Here is a 23564-nt window from a genome sequence, read left to right as displayed (position 1 = left end):
AGATGGCCAAGTCTCTTATCGACATCATCAGTTTCCATCGGCCCCATCATTATATGCCGTGCGGTTATAATGTTGATGAGATCAATGAATATGCATTCTCATTTCTTATGCAACAGTCGGATGGCCAGCGTCTGTTGTAACGAATGATTTGCCCAGTATTTTGTAACGGCCAACAATCCCGATATGCAATCATTCCGGAAGAAAAAAGTAGTATCTAGCAGAAGAATAAGAGTGTGAATCGTTGAAAAATAGAAATACACATATATAATACCTTTATTCTGTTTTAACGTTTGATAATATGGTCGCTAACTGTGCCCATCCAGTCGAGTCTAAATAACGGAACTGCCAACTTATATTGCTCAATCTTCTTCTTTTTTTTTGTGTGTGTGTGTTGCATGTCAGACTGATTTCGTGCCGCAAGTTTATCCTCCCGGTATAGTATAGCCACAAACAGAGTGCTGGTAGACATCAGCGGCTTGAGCTAGATATAATAAGTACCGTGATGGCCGCAGCTGAGTAGAGTTGCCATACTACTGGCGCGTGGCGATTTTGCTGGTTTCCTACGTCGTTATTTTGTCTTTGTTTTCTTGGCTGTTAGTCAAAGAAAGAAGAGAAGACTAATAATAATGCGTCGTGCAGCTGTTGGAAAGGGGAAATATATCGGAAAACAGCCAGCGCGCACAGTGGGTTGAGTTTCACTGGAAAATGCTATTTTGACCTGTGAAAAATTCTAGCCAAATTTCCGTTGCGCAACTTATTAAGCAGACGAGATGGAGAACTGATGCTGCCAGCACTAGAATCAATAAACTCCCGGCATTTCGGTTGCCGCAGAACAAGGACGTGAAGCTTTCAGCGCACCTCCATATCTCATGCACATCTTGGAAATAAAAGAAGACCAGGCAGAGTTTCCAGCTAGTCTATATATGCATTATTCGCAGTATGTGGATAATCTTTAATGTCCCAGAGTTGATAGGCTTACATCAGATGGGAATACGCAAAGTCTGCTGCTTGTTCATATATAAAGTACAACAAAGTATATGCAGCCATACAGCACACACTTGCTGGCCCATAAGCTTTATTCGTTCTGCTGGCGGAGGTTGGTATTCCTTGGCCTTTATTTAAAATGGAAGAGCCCAACTCTGTTCCGATCTATACGCGCGCGGTCTCTCCATCCAGCTTTCTTCCTCATCTCCTAACTGCTGGGTTCTGGGATGAAGCAGCTCAACAAGGCAGCAGCAACAGCAATAAGGCTCATCTTTGTGACGTTTCAACAGAAATATGAGAGACAGCAGCCACCACGGAACAAACGAGCGTGAACTCTAGTCCGCGCTTCTTCGAATCTTAAACAGCAGCAGCACAGCGCTCACGGTATATATATCTCTCACTCGTGTGTGCTGTATAGAGAGCTTTAAACGAAATCATGACAATTTTATTCTCCCCTTTTCTTCATTTACTGGCATTCAGCAGCGGCAGGGGAGACGCTGAATAAAATCAGTCGAAAGTGATTTGGGCTGCTGAAAAGATGGAAATCAAATTCGTCCCTTTTCATATCTGGATGGGATCGTCCGCCGGATAGCAACTTGCGCTGCGGAGCAAATGCATTCGGCTGGATCGTTGCCCGCACTAAATCACATTAATACTCGACCTTAAATTGCCGAGGAGAATAAAAGACACGATCTTTTAGTTCATAATAGTCTATTCCATTTATGTTAACTATACCTACGTCTTTTTTTTTAGCATTAAAACTGATAACAAACTGAAGAATTGGACACGGAATACGATGAAGATCCTCATTAAATGTATGGCAAGCTTGATGTGGACATGATGATGATTAGCTTCATTAGTGTGCAGATTCCTATGTATTGTATAAACGCTAATGTAGGCGTGCCCATCGGGATGATGTGGGCGCAGCCAATGACCAGGATATGCGACGGATAAGTCTCATCTGTAGATATATTCCACTCCGACGACGAGTTTAAAATGTTGAAAAATGCACAACATTTAGATCTCGTGAATGCTATATAGGAGGCTGGCTGTCCAATGCAATTTAACGCAATAGAACAGATTGTCTTTCCTTAAACATTGTTCGCCTTCAAAATTTTTTTGGCGCATTGGCTATTCTTCTTCTGACGGATTACAAATTGATCGCAGCTGGAATAAGCCCAACGCTCATCAGCAACAGGTTAATAATAAACCATAAGCTTTCAGTTCATCAGTCCCATAAACGTTTGGGATCACGCAGTCACGTTTTTTCATCATATGGGGGTTCTCGATGATTGCTTGTATGCAGCATGAATTATATCGTCATTGATATTATAGCGGTATCACATAAACGACTGCGGTCCTTACAAGGAACCGATTTACAATAGATGGGATACACAATATGCCCAAAGCCGGCCAAGTTCCTTTTATTGGCCCTTGCTGGATCCCTTTTCTCCAACTTTTCGCATCGGATGTTTAATCATTATTATGTAAAATGCGTAGTTTGCCTGGCCCTTGTTAATCCACCAGAGTTTTAGGAATGAATATGCTAGGTCCTAATTTCTTTTCAATCTCCAACTCTTAATTTTTAACCGAATTGACAGTAGTTTCCTTACACTGATGGTGTGGATGGACGAAAGATTAACATTATCGATGTTATGAGATCAGGCAACAGCATCAGTAGTGTTACATAGTTCCTCTCTTATTGTGCATGGCCGGCCGGCAGGCTGAGAGAGATAACAGAAAAGTCAACGGTTCTTCTCTTTTGTCACGACGAATCCTCTCAAGCGTTATTGGGCCAGAGGCGAAACTTGATTGAAGACAACGAGGAGGAGATGACGTCCGTCCGCTATCCGGGGAACCCATGCCCCAAAGTTCGTTCCGGATGAGAGGATGAGACGTGGAGACGCGACAAACGGAACAGTCAAAGTAAAAGACGACGACGACGACGCCCTTGTCGATCCGCGGCAACGACGTAGTTCCTGCCTGTCGAATGGCGCACAACACATTTTCCACTAGTTTATTCTTTTCTGGACGTCTAATTAATCGATGCATGTCAGCTGTCGTAAAACAGCTCCAAAACTATCGATAATTGAAAAGATAACGACGGATTCAAAGGAATTTCAAGTGGATTAAATCACAATAATTCACGGTCGACGATTTACAAATATGCGGCGCGAGACGGAGAATTAGCAGTTTGAAATGAAATAAAAGAGACTGCAATCGAGCCGTTGTGTGTACATGTCATACTGGGAATGCAAAAGCTAACCGATGAAATGCACATCATTCCAAGGCAAACCTTCCAAGACCAACTTGTTTTCCGTCATTCCGGCGGTGTCACCGTGAAAATAGTTTTTCCCATCCGGTTGCTAATCTGTTGTGATAATCGAATTAAAAGCGGGTGAAAATCCCCTTCCATCTAGCTGACGAGTTCATCTATAAACTAGTGCACAGTCTAGAAAGCATTTTGAAGGATACATGTGAAAAGGAACCAGATATCGCCCACGACCGACAAAGCGTCGTGACGACACAGCGTCGAACGCTTTTGTTGTTTCTATGGTCGAGTAATTGGTACCACAAAGTTATGTACTACAGACTAGTAGTAATAGTAGTAGTACAGCAATTGTATAACATTACGACTGTAAACCTCATCATGCACTATACGAGCGGATAAGGATCAAGTCCGGCGATGTTTTTGCTTTTATCATATCCGTTTCCTGGCAATTTGGGGGAGAAATATTCAAAGCCACCGCAAGAGCTCGTTCCATAAATGCATAGTAGTAGCCTACTACATTCTGTAATAATCGGCTTATATCCCCACGTGAAATCTGCGTGTATTTGGCCGTCCGCATTCCGGCTTGTCGACAACTCCACGTCAAAGGTGATTTCGTGTTCAAAGAGCTAAATCATTCGAGGTATTAGGATACTTGCCGCCGCTGTATGAATTGTGGTTTATGGCGATTCAGGTCAAGTCTGGAATGGTATAAAGGTACAAAGGATCAATTTATTCTGTCCTTGGCGGATACTATACATGCCGTATGGAATGCGATGGCTTATTATGGCCACGTCGTCAAGAGTCGTGTACCGCCCATTCGTAATGAGAAACCGCGTCTTTCTACTTTATCTACCAGCTAATATGAGTTGGAAAAGACTATAACAAAAGTGAGTCTTCCTGTTTTGTGACATCATCCTCTCGAGTTCCCTTGCAATAACCCAACCGACCTAATTGCTCAGTTAAATGTCATCTCGTCGTCGTCACAATTGGGCTATCAAGTTATGAATGGCTACGAGAATGACCGTCGCTTCAGACCTGATGTTCAATTAGCGCTTGTAATGAATAAGTCGACACTAAACAAAATATAGTGGAATTGATCTGTTGTTCTGTATGTAAGAATCTTGATATCTGAGAAATAACAAAACTTATGTAATGCGACTGAATCAGGTTAAGGCAACCAACATTTCAGTCCAGAAGGCCGTTTAGAAAAAGTTAAGTTAGTTTTCATGACGTGTGAATCAATTGCAGATAATGTCGGTAACTTTTTTCTCGGCGGGGATGCGGCAGCACGACATTGGAGCGACACAGTTACAAAACATATTGTGGTGTTGTAAAGGATTATACGACCGCCCGCGCTCTCGTAGCCCCTACATACCACGAGAGCATTAATAGCCTGTCGTGAGCGTTCGTGAAGAAGAATCTTGATTTGTGTGTCGACAATCGCCCTGAAAGTCGACCTGGTGATCGCTGATTTATTGTCTCTATTGTTAATAGCAAGAAGATTTCATTTTTACTGCTGCTGCACAGCACTCATCGAGTTGGAATGCGGCAACAAAGTAAGTCTGCTGGGACTGTAAATTAGCCAAGTTCGCAGCCTAGCTTGACCAATCGGTCGTTTCCAATGAGTGATGACAGATTTATTAGTCAAACTTGCTCGATTCTATCTGCTGGATTCATGAAGATTTTTCCTTTCCAAGAATGGCAAATGCACCAGGAAGGTCGGACCGTGCTTGATTGGCCAGTCCATGCATAGCGTGAACTATGAAAAGGAGGACTCACGGTCAATCGAGACTCTATGCTGCTCTTCTCTCCCAAATTTTCCTCGGAATTGTTTCACTTTCGACATTTTCATGGAAAGTCGGGGACGATGAGTCCTGGTTTAACGTTTCCAGCTAAAAACAAACAAGAAACGAGTAACGAGGCAACCGCATTCAATTCCGGGAAAGATTGCTACCAAGCGAAATTATCCGAGGTCATCAGAACACACCCACGTCTAATGGCCGAATTTTTATGAATAAAAAAAAATGCTAAGTTGTCGGATGAGTTGCTCTTTCTTCCCTTTTATCTCCAGCGTTCTCGGTATTTTGTGACAATCTCTATGGTTTTTGATGAGACGCAGTCAAGAGACGTCGGTGGATCGATTGTCGTCCTACCCAGGCCAACGCGATTTTATCATACGGACGACCGGTTTACTTGGTCACCGTAACTTGAATAAGGCCTAAACTTTTCTGGTAGAGGACAAACATTAAAATTTTTAACTAAATGACATTTGATGCTGAAGAGGAATTTCTCTTTTATATAACAAGAATTCCAAAGGTCGTAATGGGGCAATCGTGACCGATAGATCGAATCGACTTTCACTCAATCATCTATGGCCAGTGTTCTGTCGAATAAGGTTTTTCGTGATTTGAGCGTAGTCGAATCACGAATAACTTTCATTTATTCGACGAATAACAAATACGAATAAAAATAAGGGTCTTATTCGAATTTTCGAATAGAATAACGAATAACGAATAAGAATAAAGTTTCGAATAAATTTTCGAATAAAAGATAAGAAAATTTCGGATTTTAATCAATTAGTAAAAGGTTTTAAGAGAATGGGTAAACGAAATTGATTTATGAAAAAACAAAATAAAAGTTTTTCGGTCTTGGCTTCCTACCACATTTAAGATTTAATTGGAATTTAAATTTTTGCAGAACCCAGTTTCCAGTTAATGCCCAACATAGCGATTTGTGATGACTCATAGCGCCACTTAGTGTAACTTAGGAATTTGCTACAACACAAATTTCGGTGGTTGAAGCACCACCCTCTAGGCAATTCCTTTCCCTAGCAATGGGGGTGGAGCTTCAACCCCCTAAAAGTTGTCTTCCTCTGTCTCACCACAGGTGGCGCTGGCGCTAAATGTGCCTTAAACAGTATCCCAAAATGCAACATTGATTCGAAATTGATTCGATTTATTTATTCGAAATGTTATTCGCGGACAACGAATAATTTTTTTCTAAAAGATAAAGAATAACGAATACGAATAACTGTCATTTATTCGACGAATAACGAATACGAATAATGTTATTCTTTATTCGCGAATAAGGAATTTTATTCGAAAGGAATTATCCGACAGAACACTGTCTATGGCTGTCACGACGATCGAAAAAAAGTCACGCAGCCAAGTCTGCGACTGCCCTCTAACGCCAAAAGAGTTGACTATGCAATGCCCGAATCAAAGGAGAAATAGAAAAAACAACATCATCCCTATGGAAATGCTTAAAACAAACAGAAGATCACGAGAAAAGGATTATTATTGATCCACGAAAACCAATAATGAATGTTAAAAAAAAAAATCAATTCAAATACTTAGACTCAATAGATTAGATTTGTTGATTCGGAGAACTACACAAAATTGTCTTTAAAGATTCTTTCACAATTTATTTTGGCTAGCTACTGTTGGTTTAAAATTTAAATGTGATTAAAAGTAAAAGTGCATTAAATAATCATGGCAGAATTAAAATAGTAAAAGGAAACATTTCCTTATGTTCAATGGCGAGCCAGATACTGTACGTTTAATAGATTATGCGCGTCAGCCACATCAGCGCAGATGTTTACAAAGCGAAACTGGTCCAATATTGCTTGTTTAACTTGTGCCGCGCCAAATACGTTGGTTGAATTCACTCGGTCGCGTACAGCGCGATTTATATCGAAGGGATATAAAACGAGTATGGAAATTAGATTTTTTAAAACATTTTTGGTTAGATGAAATGTGCGAGCCAAGTAAAGCGTTACGTAATCGTTCTCAGCTGCCGATTTATCTCGTACCAGGTCGAGACATCGCAAGAGAAAGAGGACTCGTCCCATTCTTACAGTAGAACTGATTCATGTGACGCAAGATTCTTTTGCCCACCCTAAAACCCCCCAAAGGCTCCTCCTTTAGGCTTATAGATCATCTGACCGTCGCTAGGGGAAAACAGGAGGAAGGGTAGCCGAGCAGACTGCTTAAGTCAGAGTCTGCTGCACTGAAGGGGATATTTTGGATTGAAAATATCTTAATTTTCTGTGTTTGTAAGTAATACAGCTGACTTCTTTTCAAGTATTTCGCAGAAATTGATTTAGTCTGTACGATGTGTGGCTTAATGTAGAGAATATCGCAGTGTTTTTTTTTCGCCACGAAGAAATCAATGAAAATGTCAGACGTCATTTTGTTTGCTGATAACTTGGCACTAACGTCATCTCGTTTTTGTTTTTGGCCACCATCGTTTTTGTGACTTTTATTTTTAAATTTCCTCCTTGTTTGAGCTTAGGAGGAAGCAATTGTGAACTGTTATTTGTGTCTCTTTCACATTTTAGGAAAAGTTTATCACTCGGAGCCACTTGCTCGTCGATATGATTGTTTTCAAATGAAGCTTCATCAAGTTTTAACCGGAGCCTGCAATGCTGGGGACAGGTGTTTTGCCGTTGGAAGTGTTGAGGGCATTCCATTTGTGACCTATGCAGCAGGGTCCAATATTGTTGTATTATCTGTCACATTTGAGAGGGTGCAAATCATTCCTGGGATTTGTCACCAAAATGTGCAAATCAGCTGTATTGATTGCAGCACAGACACAGGAAAGATAGCAGCTGCTTATGGAAACAAAGTTAAAATTTTTGAGCCGACACCACTTGTCCATCACAATAGTAGCCATGTAAGTACATAGAATTTGTTAGATATTTCACTGAATCACAACATTTTTACTGATTTAGAAGCTGGACTATCACTGGGTTGAAACTGGCCACATTCAAACAGAGTATTTTGTCCGAGCCATTTCATGGAATCTAGAAGGAACTCGCCTACTGCTTGGTGGTCGATTACTACAGCTATGGGCCAGCAAAGGAACAAAGGAAAGCCAAGAAGATATCTATTCTAAAAGTCTTCCAAGAAGTGCTACATTTCAACTGGGTGCTGGCAATGATGTTGACTCTGATGAAGAAGATAGAGAGGCTGAAGCAAAAGAGTCCACTTCTAATCAAAGCCCTCACACCGGAGGTAACTTTTTTATTTCGAAAAGTTTAAAATTATTTTAATGTGACAAAAAAATTCCCTTTTTTTCAGATGCGAGCGATAGTTATGAACTTGCTTGGGAAACACGAACTGCAACTCCCGTTCGGTTAATGTCTTTTTCTCCTGATGGAACCCTTTTTGCCACTGCTGGGATGAACGATCCTCTTGTTAAAGTGTGGTATCAAGACAAGCCTTGTAAGATATTATTTCAGGCTCATTCTTTTTTTACTTTTTTTCTTTTGTTCAAGTTAAATTTGATTGTACCTCTCTATAGTGCTGTTTCCTTCCAAAAGCATGGAGCATTTGGCAGCGTCCTCTCCCACCTGCATGGACAATTCGACAAAATATGCTTTCGAATATCTAGGCCATCCTGCGTCAGTTGTTTCTGTTGAATGGAGAAGGACGTCGAAATACATGCCGCGGTATGTCTGTTTATTACATGATTTTTCCCTCCAATTAATAAATTATTGTTAAATCACAGAGGGAGTGTCGCAAATATGCTGGTCACCAGTTGCGAGGACTCAATTTGCCGTGTATGGGTAGAGACCGTGTTGCCAGAAGATGGTCTAGTCAATATGAACAACTTTGATCCATTGGCAGCGCAAAACCCTCGATTCCGAACGCATCGCCATAAACATAAATTTATGCAACGTTTAAAACATATGAGGTAACATTCCGGCTTCACATCATTTTCTTTCTCACAGACTAATCGATTGATTTATGCAGACATTGCTTTCAACTAAAGAGGCTACTAAAGCAAGAAAACGGCGGAAAGTCACCCAAGAAGGGAAATAAAGCCATGACAATACCCACACTTTTTTCTTCATATTCAGTGCATGACTATCATAGCTACGGTATTCACGGTACTGGTCAAGCAAACGGTTTACATTTTCATTTGGCTGCGACAATCAATGCACAGACAGGTAAACTAAATATTTATTTTGATACCCGTATCCAAAATGTTGATTGGTTTCATCGTTTTTTTGAATAGATATTCCTCTGGTTCCAAGTTTAGGAGGAACAGCAAGTGACAAAGGATTTGTTGTTCATTGGCTCAACAACAAAGAAATGCACTTTACTCTTCAAGCTGAGTATATCCTTCAGGCAAGTGTTCCTTATTTAATTTCAGAACATTTATTTAATAATTTGACATCATACAGGAACTTAGTAAGAAAGCGGTTGGTCGGGAAGAGAGTTTTCAGAATGGCGTAGGTGTTGTTGAATCAGAAGATGACCGCGGCGAAGATCCCGAACCTGAGACGGATTTTCTTAAACGAAAGAAGCTTCGAGCCACTACTGGGGATCTAGCAAAGTTTTTACGGACGGAACAAGATAATGGAAGGAACGCTGATCTGCCGAGTCCTCATATGCTTCATCCAGATCAAATGATGAGTAACACCGCATCACTTTATTCTATGAACACGGACATAACAGGAGTCACCGGTAAATTTAAATTAACAGGCCTGTGTTGACTAAAATCATCTGATATTTTTTTGTGCTTTTAGGATTTGGTGTTCCTCTTGGAGATGCGTTAGACCATCGCATTGAAACTTTGCTGAAGGACTGGCATCATAGCCCCGATTTGTTATATGCTGTCCACCCTCTGGATGGTTCATACCTTGTCTGGTAATTTCCGTGTTTCTTCGAGCGATTTTAATTTTTTAAAGCAACAAATACATTTGGACATTACGCAGGTTGGTCGACTGGTTAGATGAATACAATCCTGGCTCCTTCCGACAAGCGCAAGTATCGTTTAGCTCCAGACTACCGAACGCTGTGCCCCTTGGGGATGCTTCCACGCTGAGCACCCATTTGGCATTATTCAACCCATTCCATGTCTTGGATTTGCGCAATTTATTGCACTTAGAAGGCCCTCATTCATTACAATCTCCTCAGCCACTTGCATCAACGAATGCGCCAGATGATGATGCTGACGAGGAGACGCAGTCTGTGAATCATGCCTCTAGTAGTTCTGGTCCGGCACAACAGAGTGCTGCTGGCCCGTCAGTAGCTAGCGAAGAAAAACACGAAACTAATCCATTTCATGCGTCGTCATCGCCAATTGTGGCGATGGTAACCAAGCACGCTAACGGAACTCTTAATCTTTGGCATTTAGCACTAAGTGATCAATCAAAATTCACACAAGTGTTGTCAGTCAGTCATATGACGAGAATATCAGGGCACCGGTTCCGAGTAAACAGTATTTCTTGCCATCCTGTATTACCCTTACTGCTGACGACTTCACATCATAACGTCATCAATAATCCTAATGGTATTTTTTTTAACGATTGGTTCTATTTTTCGATTTTGTTTACAATTATCGGTTTGTTTACTTATTTTAGACAGGGAAGTCTTTGCATGCACTGCACAGAAACATAGGAGAGCATCTGGTCAAGCTAATCAAGGCTATTGCAGTGAGTTGATATTGTGGAAGGTGGAAACAGTTGGTCCCCTAGGAAAATCTGGTGGAGTCAAGGAATTGGCTAGGATAAACTCACCTGAAATGTCAGCTTTTGCATCTGTAGCCTGGATACCAACCGTTTTGCCTAGGTAAAACGAAAAATAAATAGAATGTCGAAGAGTGATTCACTAATTTTTTTTTCTAACTCTTTTAGTTCATCATTGGGTGGATTTTCGAATTCTGCCAGCGCCTGTTTTGTTGCCTCTGACGGACTAAGTTTGCGGATTTATCAAGTAACCATTGAATCTTATCAATGGGTTCGGGTCACCATAATAATTAACCTGTATCTTTTGCATTCAGGCCGTTATCGATGCCAGAACACTACTGGCTCAAATTCTCATTACTCCAACATTAGGACCTAACAATCCTTTCAACACGTCCTTTGATAAAGAGGTAAATATATGCAAACTAGTAGTACAACTAATAAATTCAGGATTCACAATTTTATGTTTTTTTGTTTTTGTTTTATTAACAAGTCGCCCGCTCGCCAGTTCATGTTGGGTAATCGTACACCGGTGCGGATAGTTTCTGAACAGTCCACCTCACGACCAGGATGCATTTTAGAACTAGATGCTATGGTAGAAGCGGATCATGATTGGAAGCAGACGCAGTTTCTCCACGTTTTCCAACAACAACTTCTTACTGGCTACAAATTGACTAACAACATTGCAACTCCGTCTAACGTTCCAGCTGCAGATTCCACACACCAAACGGTGCCCGAAGTTGTACCTACTTCACAGAGAAAGAGTAAAATGAATTGATTTATGAGTTAATTTACATGAAAATAATTCTGGTTGTGATTTTAGTGCCACTCTCTCAGATGCCATTGACTTCCAGGTTGAGTCTCATGGAAGTGACCCAGTCAGCCGTAGTAGATCTACAAGAATCGCTAGCTTTTAGTGAGCCGTTCTATGTCGTCGTTGTTGAAAAAGAAATTGAATCGGAGCAAAAATTGAACGAATCGTTAGATTTGTTGGAAGTTCCCTCTTATGCTGAACATAACGACGGCTCCGAAGGTTTGTAAAAAAAAAAAAAAAAACTTAATAATCGTTTAATTCCATCTCATTTCTTAAAATGAAGGAACCACGGTTGTACATGTGTGGAAGCTGGTCATTTCATCTTGCAACGAAGACCAAATTGGATCGGCCAGTCCGCACCAAAAGCGTCCACCTGGTCCTAATGTCACAATGAAAACCATCAAAATGTGCACGCAACGTCTACCACTTCCCGACGGAGTGGGGATTATTCATGCTGCTCCCGCTGCAGGTCACTTAAGGTTGGTTTGAACTAATTCATTAGGTTTTCACTTTCCATACTTTCTACATAACGCAAAATTTTTTTTGTTTAGCTCCGCTTCTATCTACCCTGCTTGTTTTGCTCCGTACGCGATGGTCACAGCTTGTACGGATAATACAGTTAGATTTTGGAGATGTAAGTTAGTCACAGAGAACAAATCGAAGGATTTGACGGAAGAATATCTACGTTGGGAAGAGTGGCAAATGATCAGCAAAGAAGGGACTTCATTACTCTCAATTCCAGGTTCGAGACTACAAAAAGTGAATTGTTAAAGTACTTAATTTAAAAAAAAATCATTTTAGGGAGGCCTTTGTCAGTTTCGGTAGCCTACAGTGGCCGTATCGCTGTGGCTTATAAGAACGGAAGATCTTTTAAAGGGAAATTTATTCGAAACAGCAAAAAATCAGAAGCTGATACTCGATATTTTGACCTAGTCGTCTCAATCTATGAGTGCGAATCAACTGGAGGTAAGAAATCAACTAAAGTTTTAAATGGAATGCTTCTTAATACAAGAGCCAATGCAGTCAACTCACATAATTTTTCGTTTTCAAGGTTCTGAATGGGTTCAAGAGGACGTGATATACTTGAAGAACATTCGCTTACCACGCTTGCCAGCTATCGATCCAAATATTGATTTGGCTTATTTGCACGAAGAAGGCGACCAATGGTTGAAAAAAAGGCAAGTTGGTATCGAAACGCTGACAAAGAATTTATCTCATAGCGATCTAGAGAGCCAAGACAATGACGGGGGCTGTTTTGAACGCATCCAGCCCAAAATTCAAGGTATATTACACAGTGTACATTAACGTGTTAAGTTCCATTGATTTTTTATATACCAATGTTCTAAACAGGGCTGTTGTCAGTACCTAGCTACGCAACTATTCTAACGTTAAAGAAATCTATTGAACACCGTGGAAATGTGTGTCCTCTAACGCAAAAGAATTTAGTCCAATTGGATTGGGTTTCTAAAGAAGATGGATCTCACATCCTTACCGTCGGCGTATGTTATTAAACAAAGCAAATTATTATTATTATTTTTTTAATATTCAAGTTTTACGCAACTGCAAATTGATTTGTAGGTCGGACATCGAGTGCTCCTGTATACATCCGTTTCAAGCCCAGCTGTTAAGGAGCGATTCAACAATTCAAAAATCGTCAAAAATCCAAAGTTAGCGAGACAAACTTCACAAACATCAACTTTTAACCAGGACGATGTTACTGTCAGGTTCGATATATTCCTTGATGAAAGATGAGAAGAATTCGTTTTCATTTGAAATCGCTTTTCCAGGTGGTTACGTTTGCGCTCTCTTGAATTACGAACTGCTGACGGTTTGCCTCCATTGCCTATGCACTTGTCCTGGGTTCGCGATGGCATTTTCGTTGTCGGAATGGACAACGAAATGCAAATATATTCCCAATGGAAAGACACGTTGAGTGGAATAACCACTGAATCCAATGGACTTACGGCTACCTCTCCTGTTTGTCACCACGGTATGCAAATCACACTTTTTTCCCTTTCTTTCTCTCGTTTAGTTCTTACACTTGTTCTTCCAACAGAAAACCTTGGAGAAGAGAGCGGTACTGATTTGGAGAGTGACACTGACGGGAGTGTAGGCTATGATGATGATGTGGGAGAAGATCGTGATGTACTTGATCGGGAGTTACATACGTTAGCCAAAGAGGGACGGATCACTTACGCACCGAGTATGGCACAATTGCCTAGGGCTAGTTCAATGCACGCTTTGGCTGCTGCGCAAGGATCCAGCCATACGAAGAAGGTTACTATAAAAACACCGAAAAAGAAACTGGACGAGAAGGCACAAACAGTTGCAAGCCCCACAGTGTCATTACTGCAAGATTGCCTACCTAGCTATGGACTCTTTGAAGCTAGCCAAATTGCTTGCCCAGTTTTGCCGCAATATCACCCGCAGCAACTCATGGAGCTCTTGAATTCTGGTAAATTATCTTAAAGGAATACAACAGTAATCAGCAATTAAATACCCATTTCATTTTAAAACAGGCAAAATCCGCTGGGTCAAAGCTATTTTGGCTCATTTGGTGCGATGTATTGCAGGTCATCGTGGAACGGACAGTGATGACGAAGATGACGAAGATGTCGACGAATCGGCCAAACACTGGGCTCGAACGCGAACACTTTCCATCAGTAGTCCGGATAATGAGTCGAGAAAGATCACCGCCGATCTCCACATCTCGTCCGTTCCCAAAGAACTGACGTTAGATTATACGGAAATCAGCGCTGTTCCTCCGCTTCCTTTGTGGTTGCTTCTAGCAGCTGACCAAGGATCAGCAAATCTAGGAGATTCTACGGCATCTGGCGCCGATTCTTTGTTCCAACCATCGTTGGAAACACATGTAAGAAGTTTTTGTAAATTTTTAAAATCTGTTGACTTAATTAATTCCGTAATTAAATTCTTTCATATTTCAGGCGGAAGAAGAAGAAGATTTAGATACCATTTTGAGTGAAAGCCCACCAAAGCGGAAAAGTAAACGAAAGAATGCTAACGGAGATGCAGGCGCCCAGCATTTGCAACAGCAATACTTTCAATTTGGAACTCGACAAGCTGCGCTTCTGACGAGTGTGTTGACTCATACTCAACTACCTGGTCTAAGTAGCGTCGACCAGATGCATCTGTTAGCTCTGGCAGATACTTTGGCTTCGTGCAGCGCTACTCATCTTGTCACGAGCACCATCCATAGTGGGGCTTCAAAGAATCTAGCTAAAAGTGGTATGTTCCTGTAAGGTTGATAATAAGTATTATACTTTATATTAATTTTTTTTGTCATTTGTTTTATTGTAGTTCCTACGCACCCAGGATCAGAGTCATCCTTGGATTCTTGCGGGCTTCGCTTCCTGTTGGCTGCGCGCCATCATTCGTACCTGCTGCGGTTCTTACCACCTGTTCAGCGCGCTGCTTTAAAGAAACAAGGAATTAGTAGTTCCTTGCTAACCTGGGCGTTCCACTCGGAAGCGCAGGATGAACTTTTGCAACTTCTTCCCGCTTTTACAAAACGTAAGCTATAACTGTGATTCCAATAAGAATGGTACTGATAAAAAACAAATTGGTTTTATTATTGTAGCGAATCCCATGTGGGCTGATTATCGTGAACTAGGATTCGGATGGTGGATGCGAAACAACGCCAGTTTGCGTCGGTGTATTGAAAAACTGGCTAAAGCAGCATATCAGAGCCAAGGCGATCCATTGGATGCAGCCATTTATTATTTGGCAATGAAGAAGAAAAATTTGGTCTGGGGTCTTTTCCGGCAGGTGCAGAACGAACGCATGACGGCATTCTTCAGCAATAATTTTACCGAAGAACGTTGGCGTAAAGCAGCTTTAAAAAATGCATATGCTCTACTCGGCAAACAGCGCTTTGATCATGCTGTAGCCTTCTTCCTGTTGGCTGGATCATTGAAAGGTAGCATTGGATTACATTTTTGCTTTAACTTAGCAGACTTAAATAAAACGTGCCTTGTATTTGCTTCCAATTTAGACGCCATCGATATTTGCCTAAGCCGAATGCAGGATATTCAGTTAGCCATTGTTATTACTCGGCTGTATGAAGGTGACATGGAATCTGTGCCTCCAGGATTAAAGAAACTACTTCAAGATCATGTCTTGGGTTACAATGAAAGTAGCGAACCGGTTGCCGCTTCGGCCGGATCGGATCCTTTCTTGCGTTCTATGTCCTATTGGCTCCTGGCTCAGTACACTGACAGTTTGAGCACCCTTTTAGAGCGACGAGGTGATAAGGGCGAATTGACGAAGTCGCAAAACATTGCAAGTCCAAGTGTTTTCAACTTCTATATCTATCTTCGCAACCATCCTCTTATTATACGGCAGCAGTTAGCTTTATCGGCCACAGGTAACTTGTTTATTTAATGTGTTTAGTCTTACATTTTGACTAACACATTCAATCTTTCAGGCCAATCTACCAACAAGCGAACGCATTTAGCAGGCGTTGGTGCCATCAGCGTTGACAAGACCTATCTTCTTCAAGAATGGATAACACCTCTTGAAAGGCGACTGTACTTTACCACGGCTCATGCTCACTTCCTTGCTGGTTGCCCCGCTTTGGCCTTGGAGGTTTTATCTAAATTACCGGATCATGTCCAACAACCGGAAAGTGAAACAGATAAAAACTCTGAAGGAGGTGAAGGTAATTTTGATCAAAATGACGTACCTTTTCCCATATTTCTCATTTTATTCATTAATTTTGCAAATCCACAACTTTTTTTTTCTTCAGAAAATGCCCCCGAAGTCATTCAACAAGTCATTCAACAGAAAAGTGAAGACATGGACTGGTCAACACCTCTCGTCATTGTTAGCCCAAGTGACGAAACCCGAGAATTTGACTGGGGACAACCTATCAACGGCAAATCTGACACTTTAGAACTAAAATGGAGTGACGATGAAGCTTCTGATTCTGAATGTTCTGACGGCGGTATCACAATGAGAGATATGAGCGTGGCCGAGGTTGCAGTGACCCCTTCGGATCCCAAATTGGAAGCTGAGCCGGAAACGGGAGGTTTAGACATTATGGCCCAACAGTTGAAGTTCATCGCTTGTCTAAAAATTCTAATGGGGGAAATGGCAACGCTTGCCACTGGTTTTGAAGTCGATGGTGGTCAATTGAGGCTTCAGCTTTACCTTTGGTTAGATCGAGAATTGCAGGTGAGCAGACCATTGAGGGTTTTATATTACTTATTTTTCTTTCAGATTATCATTTCGAGTTTTTTTAATTTTTAGGCTTTGCAACAACTATGCAATTACGCTCCCATTCCTGTAACTGGTAACGGGAATGAAGAGGATGAGCCTAGCTTGTTACCTGCTATTCCTTCTTCATACAAACACCCAATTTCTGCTGACGAACCGGTCACTCTTCACGAGATTCTCCTTGCAGAAAAATTGGATCTTGAAGCTAAAGTGAAGCGAACCAATCGCAGACGGCGATGGCTGAAAGGTATAAGAATTTTATAAATTTCGCTCAATGATACAAATTTACCGGGCCATTTTTCTTACGTAGCCAATGAACTGCTTGTAAGGACATTGCTGAGTTATTGCAGTGTTCATGGATCACAAGGAGGAGGTCTGGCATCGGTCCGCATGGAACTTATTCTTCTACTGCAGGAGTTGCAACAAGATAGAAGATTTACCACAGGTAAGACATATTTTACTATGTTCAACTATGTCAATCTCTGAATATTTGTCTTTCTTGCCTAAAGGAGGTTCGGAATCAGTTGCGAATTTGAATCAATCTCAACTTTCTTCTCCTTTGGCGTATCCTACAAGTCTTCCGCTTTTAGCCGCCAGTGTCGCGGGAACAGAAATTATCACAACTGATCCTGTTCGTCATCTAGAGGTATATTTAATTACATCGTAAAAACCTTAACCGATAAAATTTACGAATACATTGCCATTTTTAGAGCCAAATTCGAGATTTACTGCGGGCGATTATTGGATTGAGCTGCGTTCCTGTTCCCGGAAAGATCAGCTTTGGACAGGTTTGTTACATTGTTGATATTAATAAAATTACTGATATGTTTGATTAATGTTTTCGTATCCTGTTTAGATGTGTTTGATTCGCGATCTGGCGCTGGCCTTATCTGCCTGTCTCTACCAAGCCCTTTGCTCTTCTGACGCGTGGAGCCTCCAACAGCAACAACAAGAACAACAGCAGGGCTCTGTTGGACCACTTGCTCGATTAGCTGTTGTATTCCGCGCAATGCATAATATTGGCGTCAGTAATTACGCCAAGCGAGAAGAACCCCAACTTGAGCCCGGAAGTAGTCCATCGAAATGGCCAGGTTTCATCACAACAGAAATTAACAAAAATTAACAGTTAATTGTTATACATTTGCTTTTTAATGTTAATAGGCGTCACTTCTTTGCGCGCTCTGTTGGCTCGTGAAAAAGATGAAGATGCGCCCCGATTATTGACTTTGTTATGTGAAGCCTTTGTTGCCGTCTACACTTCGTTGCTGTGTTATTCAATGGCGGCTTGCGATTCACACGTCCTCTACAGGTAAGACCTCTATTTGCACCTCCTTTAGTCCTTGTTTTCATTATTATTTTCATTTACATTTTGTTTAGGTTGGCCGGGCTGCAACCAACAGAGAGTATGTGGGGATCCATTTATGGAGGAGGTGCCAAACAGCTAGTCAGGGTCACTACTACCACGACGTCCACGCTGCCTGGCTCACAAGGTCTAGGAACCTCTAGTGATGGGGGATCACCCCAGCCGCCTGGATCCCCATCTTCAACGATGGATGTTGCCAAGCAGCGAGTTCGTTTACATATAAAACTCTTACAGCAGATTGGAACACCAGCTGCTGTCGGAGGTGGAATGACCGCTGGTAAAATGTTTTGTGTTCGTATGTTTTTCTATTGCTTATATAAAATTCATCTTTGTCGTCTCTTTTGCCATTCAGTTGCTTCTAGTGCATCCATTTCAAGTTCAGCGTCAAGAAAATCATCGCTTCCACAAGGAAACGAGGACATGCCAACCTACAAGGAAGTTTTCGTTGCCCCTAAACTGTCGCTGGTGGCCTGTCTTATGAAAAAGCCCACCTTGCCGTCGGAGAGAGTCTCTTATGATTACGATTCTTCTGCATCTGATGCGGTAAACTTTAAAAAAAAACAGCCTATCTTATTGGCGAACTTATTGTTTTAAAATGCCTTTTCCTCCGCATTAGGGTGATGAAGTCGACGCCGAGGATGATGGTGATAATGAATCTGACAACGATGATTTCTGGGAGGAAAAGGATTGCGCCAAAAGAGCAGCTTCCAAGAAGGCTGGTGCTAATCCAGGTAGAAATAGCTAGCAGCAAACGCATGGATATGAGTGTGTTTCGGTAATATGGTTAATGTATACATTCTCTTTTGTTTGGTAAAAATAGGTGATTCGGAGCACAGCAAAGCGGATTCTATCAGTTGGCACGCTATACGTTATGCTGTCACCCGTTTGTGTATAGGCCAGATGGAAGAATTCTTAAGAGTCGCCGGCGTTGAGCCTACAGGTGTGGATTCTTGTAGTCTTGTAGCATTTTATCCAGTGTGCTTTAAGGCTTTTATGATTTAAATTTAAAACAGATTTGCCGGTTGTTAGTCCTTTGAGTCATGCAATAACACGGACAATGCATCAATGGTGCGCATGGTTGCAGAGACAGTTGGATGCGGCAGGGCCAGTTCCGCCAAATTATATACCTGGATGTGTTGTTGAAAACACAACTTCTGGGCCACCCATTCTTAAGTATCGCAGTCTTGTGGATCCAAATAATACCCCATTCTCGTAAGTATTAAAAAATTATATATATTTGGTCCAAACTGTACCTAATAAAAATTCTTGTTTATGTTTTGTTTTAGAACCAAGGAAGCAAATGCCCGACCCATACGTCGTCTTTGGTCTTTCCTTGTGCGACAAGAGAAAGTCCAAGATATTTTCATCCGTCTAGTCTTTGGTAAAAGACATGCTCCTCACGCTTCTGGAACCAACAACGCCGATTCCATTTCTCTCTATTCTGATATTGCTGGTCAGGGTATGTACAATTAATCTAACTTGGTACAGCTGTTTTAATCTAAATTTTATTTTATTTGTTTAGATGAAATGTCCAATGATACCATAACGGCTGTATCGGGTGGTGGTACTGAGCGCTTACAGGATCCAGTTCGAATCATTCATAAAGATCAAGACATTATCAGCGCGTTTTGCATCAATTCTGTACTACTTATTCTACAGTCATTTTGATATGGTGACAACTGCCTTTAAACTATGATTTTTTTTTCCACAGACCAATGGAGGAATCCTTGCTTTGGCAAACGGAAAAGAAATTCAAGAACTGGATATTACTCCTTTGCTAGACATGCAATCGGCCGTCTTGGAAGATGAATGTGAATTGGATTTGCTCGGGCTGGATAGGTGGGTTCTCTCGGATTGCAAATTTGGTTTAAACGCTTTCAATGGAAATTTTCTGCTATAGAGATCCTGATAGTAATGCGTCTTCCTTCCTGGTTGTACAAACGCCAGGCGATCGCCATTTGTTGAATCAGTTGAATGGAGGCAAGTGCTGTTTTTTTATTCTATTTCAAACCGACATTTTAAGCTAATTTACTTGATGTAAACAGGAATGTCTGGATCTGCAAGCACTGCCCACTTTCCTAGTTATGCCCCATCAGCATCGAATAGTATGGTTCCACCAGGAGGCCCAACTTTACCCGTGACAGGGCGTGGGACAACACTGGTATGAATCATTCAATAAGCTTTACTTCCTACAGCTTGACACACTGCCAATCCTCAAGCAGTGAATGGTGCATTAAAACTGCATTGTTCTTTCTTGTTTTTCATCTGGAATTATAAATGCTCTTATTTCTATCTGTGGGGTTTCATCTGTGACTAAAGAGTCGTTCAGCCATTGTCTTTCCTAGGTTTAACTAGCTATCTAATATTAGTTTATTAAAAGGGCGATTCGGCTATCTTTGGCTTATTACTGTTCTGAGATCTGTCCATGTTACTAACAAGTACCTTTTACTTCCGTCTTTTTCTGCTCCTCACCTTTCAATCCTCTTTATCTCTTTTTTATTCACTCGTCCTCTGGACACGCATCCCATTTCCTTGAATGTGTTTGGACATCTGACTATTTCTCTTTTTCGTTTTAAAATTATCTGTCGCTATCCTTCCTCCTTGCTATCCTTCGCTATCCCTTCCTACACAAATTCGTTACTCTGTTCCCTCCTCCCACACCTTGCAGCCGAAAGGGTTGACATTCCCTGGTTCGCAACATCCGCCATTTTTTCAGCTGGTGCTGCGGCGAAGCAAACTACTACTAACACCGGTAACAGCTAGCGGTTCTTTCTGCTTTGACTCATCTTCTTGTGTTTTACTACTATGTGTGCCTCTACAAAAAATCAATGTTCTGCTAATTTAATGGCGTATTCTCTCATCTGCAGTGGTTTAAAAAATGACTTTGGCTTGAAGTCAACAATTTTGTGACTTTTTATTAATGTTAACAATCTATTGTTTTTTAGTTACGGAAACATAAGGTGGATGGAGTAAGAAGAATGACGGCCCATCCGTTACTTCCTTTGTGTAAGTTTGGGTAGACTGTGATCGATTGCGGCAATTAATTAATTTTTTAAATCGTGATATCAGATATCGCCGGCCAAGGGGACGGATCTGTAGCTATTTGGGAATGGGGTCACGTTGGTGTTGTGTGTCAACCTAGGAGCCCTGGAACATACGCAAAGGTAAATCGTCTCCGTTTCAACAGCCAAGGAAACAAATTTGGTGCAGCCGACGGAGATGGCCACGTCGCCTTATGGACACTTCGTCTTGGAGGAGGATCTGCGCCTCATCGCCCGTTTTTTGTAAGAATTCTTTTTATATTATTGGATTTTCTTATCTGCGTATTAATTTTTTAAAACCATTTAACAGTCACATCAATGTCACAGCAAGGGGACATCAGATTTTGTGTTTCTGGGGTCATCGAGTATTTTGGCCACAACCGGTCACAGTTCAGAGTCCCGCAACGTCGTTTTATGGGACACCCTAATGCCCCAACGCAAAGCAATTATTCACTGTAAGTTGGTTCCTTTTAACGTCAGTAAGGTTTGAATATCGCTAACGACTCTTCTGATGATTTTCCCTGCAGCATTTGTATGTCACGAAAACGGAGGCACCAGTTTGCTCTATGCGTCTCAGCATCAGCTCCTGATATCGGCTGGCCGCAAAGGAATCGTCTGCTTATGGGATTTGAGACAACGAACACTTCGTCACAAGTTCACTGCGCATGATTCTTCTGTTGCGATCAAATGCATGGCGTTAGATCCCAATGAAGAATTCTTTGCCACTGGATCTGCTGACGGTGATATCAAGGTATATAAGGTTCTTATCAACCAATATGGAAGTTGTAATGATTTGTATTCACTGAAAGGTCTGGAGCCTTGCTACACAACATTTACTTTACGCGTTTCCTGCTGAACATTCACGATCATCCTTTTTCCGTTCCATGGGGCAAGGAAATGGCGTAAATCAAGTAAATCCTCACAATTTTTGTAAATGTGTGGGAATTACTGAATAGCTGTTTCAATTTTTAACAGATTCATCTGGACACGTCAGGACGACTCTTTTCTTGTGGCTCTGATGGTTCAATGAAGCTTCGTCAATTACCCTATGTGGGGAGTAGAGAAACCGCTGTCTCAACTCTTTACTAGAAAAACAAATGTTTAATGGGGGCAGTTGCGGGTAATGGCTAAACGTTTAGTTAAATTTTTAAAATATTTCGATTTACTCGAATCCCTTGAATATTTTATGGATGTCGTTGATACATGTCATTTATCTGGCTGTTCAGATTACTTATAGAATTGGATTGCGTTGTGCTAGTCACGTTTAGTATGCTATTACCTGTCAACCATTCCACTCTTCAGCGTCGTCGCTCGATGTTTCCAAACCTTTTCCTTCCTTAAAAGTTAAAACCATCTCCACACCACCACACACTTTACTAACAACATTCTGAACGGCTGGTAATATGTCATTCCTCCTATTTTGTATGTCGCTAGCACGTTTGGTCGAGCAAGTGGAATACAAATGCGTTACGTGTGTGCTGATGTATTGAACCGTTTACAAATAATTCCAAAACCTCCGAACAAATGCGTCGTGGTGAATGTACATCTGGCGATGTATTCAAAGTTTGAAAAACCACTACAACAATTTAATGCCACTAACATTTTTACGGTTGTTTACATGTTGTTGTTCTTGTAGTTTCTTTTCTTCTTTGAAAGCTGACGCGTTGGCTTTCTTTTCATTTCTTCTTTTCTGTTAAGAAAATATAAAATTCAAACATTAATAGTGAACACTGACCCACGAAACATTTGTCGCTTATTACTTGACGATATTCTATTTACAAGTCGCTTCCTTTCGATTCTCTGCTCTCTGGTGTTTCATCTTTTGGTCGAATGGATATAGTCGATAATGTGCTGATGATGAACTGCGTTTCGACATAGTTCTTTTTGGTCCCTTCAGTTTGTTGATCGAGTTGATCTAAGAACTTTTTGGTCAGACCGGGTTTCCCCAGGACATTGAGGGGAACACCTGTTTTGGGACACACTGCGAATCAAACGAAATTTATGAATTAGATTTGAGCTTTATGGACAGTTTTGGACACTAAAGTTAAATTTCTTGGAACCTTTAATAATTCTGGAACTCTGTGGTTCAGAAATGAGTTTAGGATGATTGTAAATGTTAGAGTAAGTTGACAGGATAGACTCGCAATCCCATTTACGTTCCTGTTCACCTTCTTCACTTGAACTGCTGTCATTTTCTTCGTCGCTCTGGTACTTTTCCAAGTACCTTTCTACAGCTCCTTCCACCTCGTCTCTTGCCTAAAATTCGATTCACAAGAATGACGTCAATTTTCACAACCTGTGAATAAATAGAAGATAACTGCAACCATAGACTACAAAGGAAGACTGAACTCCCCTATAACCCTCCACAGGCGATGCTTCTG

At 41.2% G+C, this 23564-nt stretch overlaps 1 protein-coding gene and 1 long non-coding RNA gene across 6 annotated transcripts; one reads left to right on the top strand and one right to left on the bottom strand.

Moving 5' to 3' along the window:
* The first annotated feature begins 7153 nt into the window (after positions 1-7153).
* Positions 7154-22669, top strand: LOC124196927 (dmX-like protein 2). 5 transcript variants are annotated; one of them, XM_046592343.1, is made up of 54 exons: positions 7154-7310; positions 7596-7930; positions 7989-8271; positions 8338-8481; positions 8561-8708; positions 8768-8953; positions 9013-9209; positions 9278-9390; positions 9447-9729; positions 9792-9912; positions 9981-10558; positions 10629-10836; positions 10902-10980; positions 11048-11140; positions 11239-11494; positions 11554-11763; positions 11828-12023; positions 12096-12286; positions 12346-12510; positions 12596-12826; positions 12895-13043; positions 13123-13268; positions 13332-13534; positions 13601-13999; positions 14064-14416; positions 14490-14790; positions 14863-15075; positions 15143-15481; positions 15557-15928; positions 15989-16222; positions 16310-16737; positions 16813-17026; positions 17090-17224; positions 17289-17425; positions 17490-17567; positions 17636-17870; positions 17941-18088; positions 18157-18419; positions 18495-18685; positions 18759-18873; positions 18963-19082; positions 19156-19354; positions 19429-19601; positions 19665-19783; positions 19854-19981; positions 20043-20122; positions 20188-20303; positions 20811-20894; positions 21088-21148; positions 21212-21426; positions 21494-21638; positions 21711-21934; positions 21993-22094; positions 22159-22669. In XM_046592343.1, the coding sequence occupies exons 2-54, from the start codon at positions 7646-7648 to the stop codon at positions 22270-22272; spliced, it is 10500 nt and encodes a 3499-aa protein (XP_046448299.1). In that variant the 5' UTR covers positions 7154-7310; positions 7596-7645; the 3' UTR covers positions 22273-22669. The 5 variants fall into 5 exon arrangements, with proteins under 5 accessions (XP_046448299.1, XP_046448229.1, XP_046448168.1 ...); XM_046592273.1 differs by having other exon boundaries at positions 11224-11494; positions 19429-19595; XM_046592212.1 differs by having other exon boundaries at positions 11224-11494.
* LOC124197632 lies at positions 22651-23554 on the bottom strand. Its single transcript, XR_006876306.1, has 3 exons — positions 23244-23554; positions 22944-23164; positions 22651-22873 (listed from the first exon to the last, which is right to left on the bottom strand). It is a non-coding gene; the product is annotated as an uncharacterized LOC124197632 (long non-coding RNA).
* Positions 23555-23564: the final 10 nt, after the last annotated feature.

This window comes from Daphnia pulex, chromosome 1, assembly GCF_021134715.1.
Source record: "Daphnia pulex isolate KAP4 chromosome 1, ASM2113471v1".
Taxonomy (NCBI): domain Eukaryota; kingdom Metazoa; phylum Arthropoda; class Branchiopoda; order Diplostraca; family Daphniidae; genus Daphnia; species Daphnia pulex.
This window is presented reverse-complemented; position numbering and strand designations above follow the sequence as displayed.

Excerpts from the sequence above, each read along its gene's own strand:
- LOC124196927 (XM_046592212.1), top strand. The coding sequence starts at position 7,646 with ATGAAGCTTCATCAAGTTTTAACCGGAGCCTGCAATGCTGGGGACAGG. Across the intron at positions 17,225-17,288 it reads AGATAGAAGATTTACCACAG|GAGGTTCGGAATCAGTTGCG; the intron begins GTAAGACATATT and ends TCTTGCCTAAAG. Across the intron at positions 18,874-18,962 it reads GAAGGCTGGTGCTAATCCAG|GTGATTCGGAGCACAGCAAA; the intron begins GTAGAAATAGCT and ends TGGTAAAAATAG.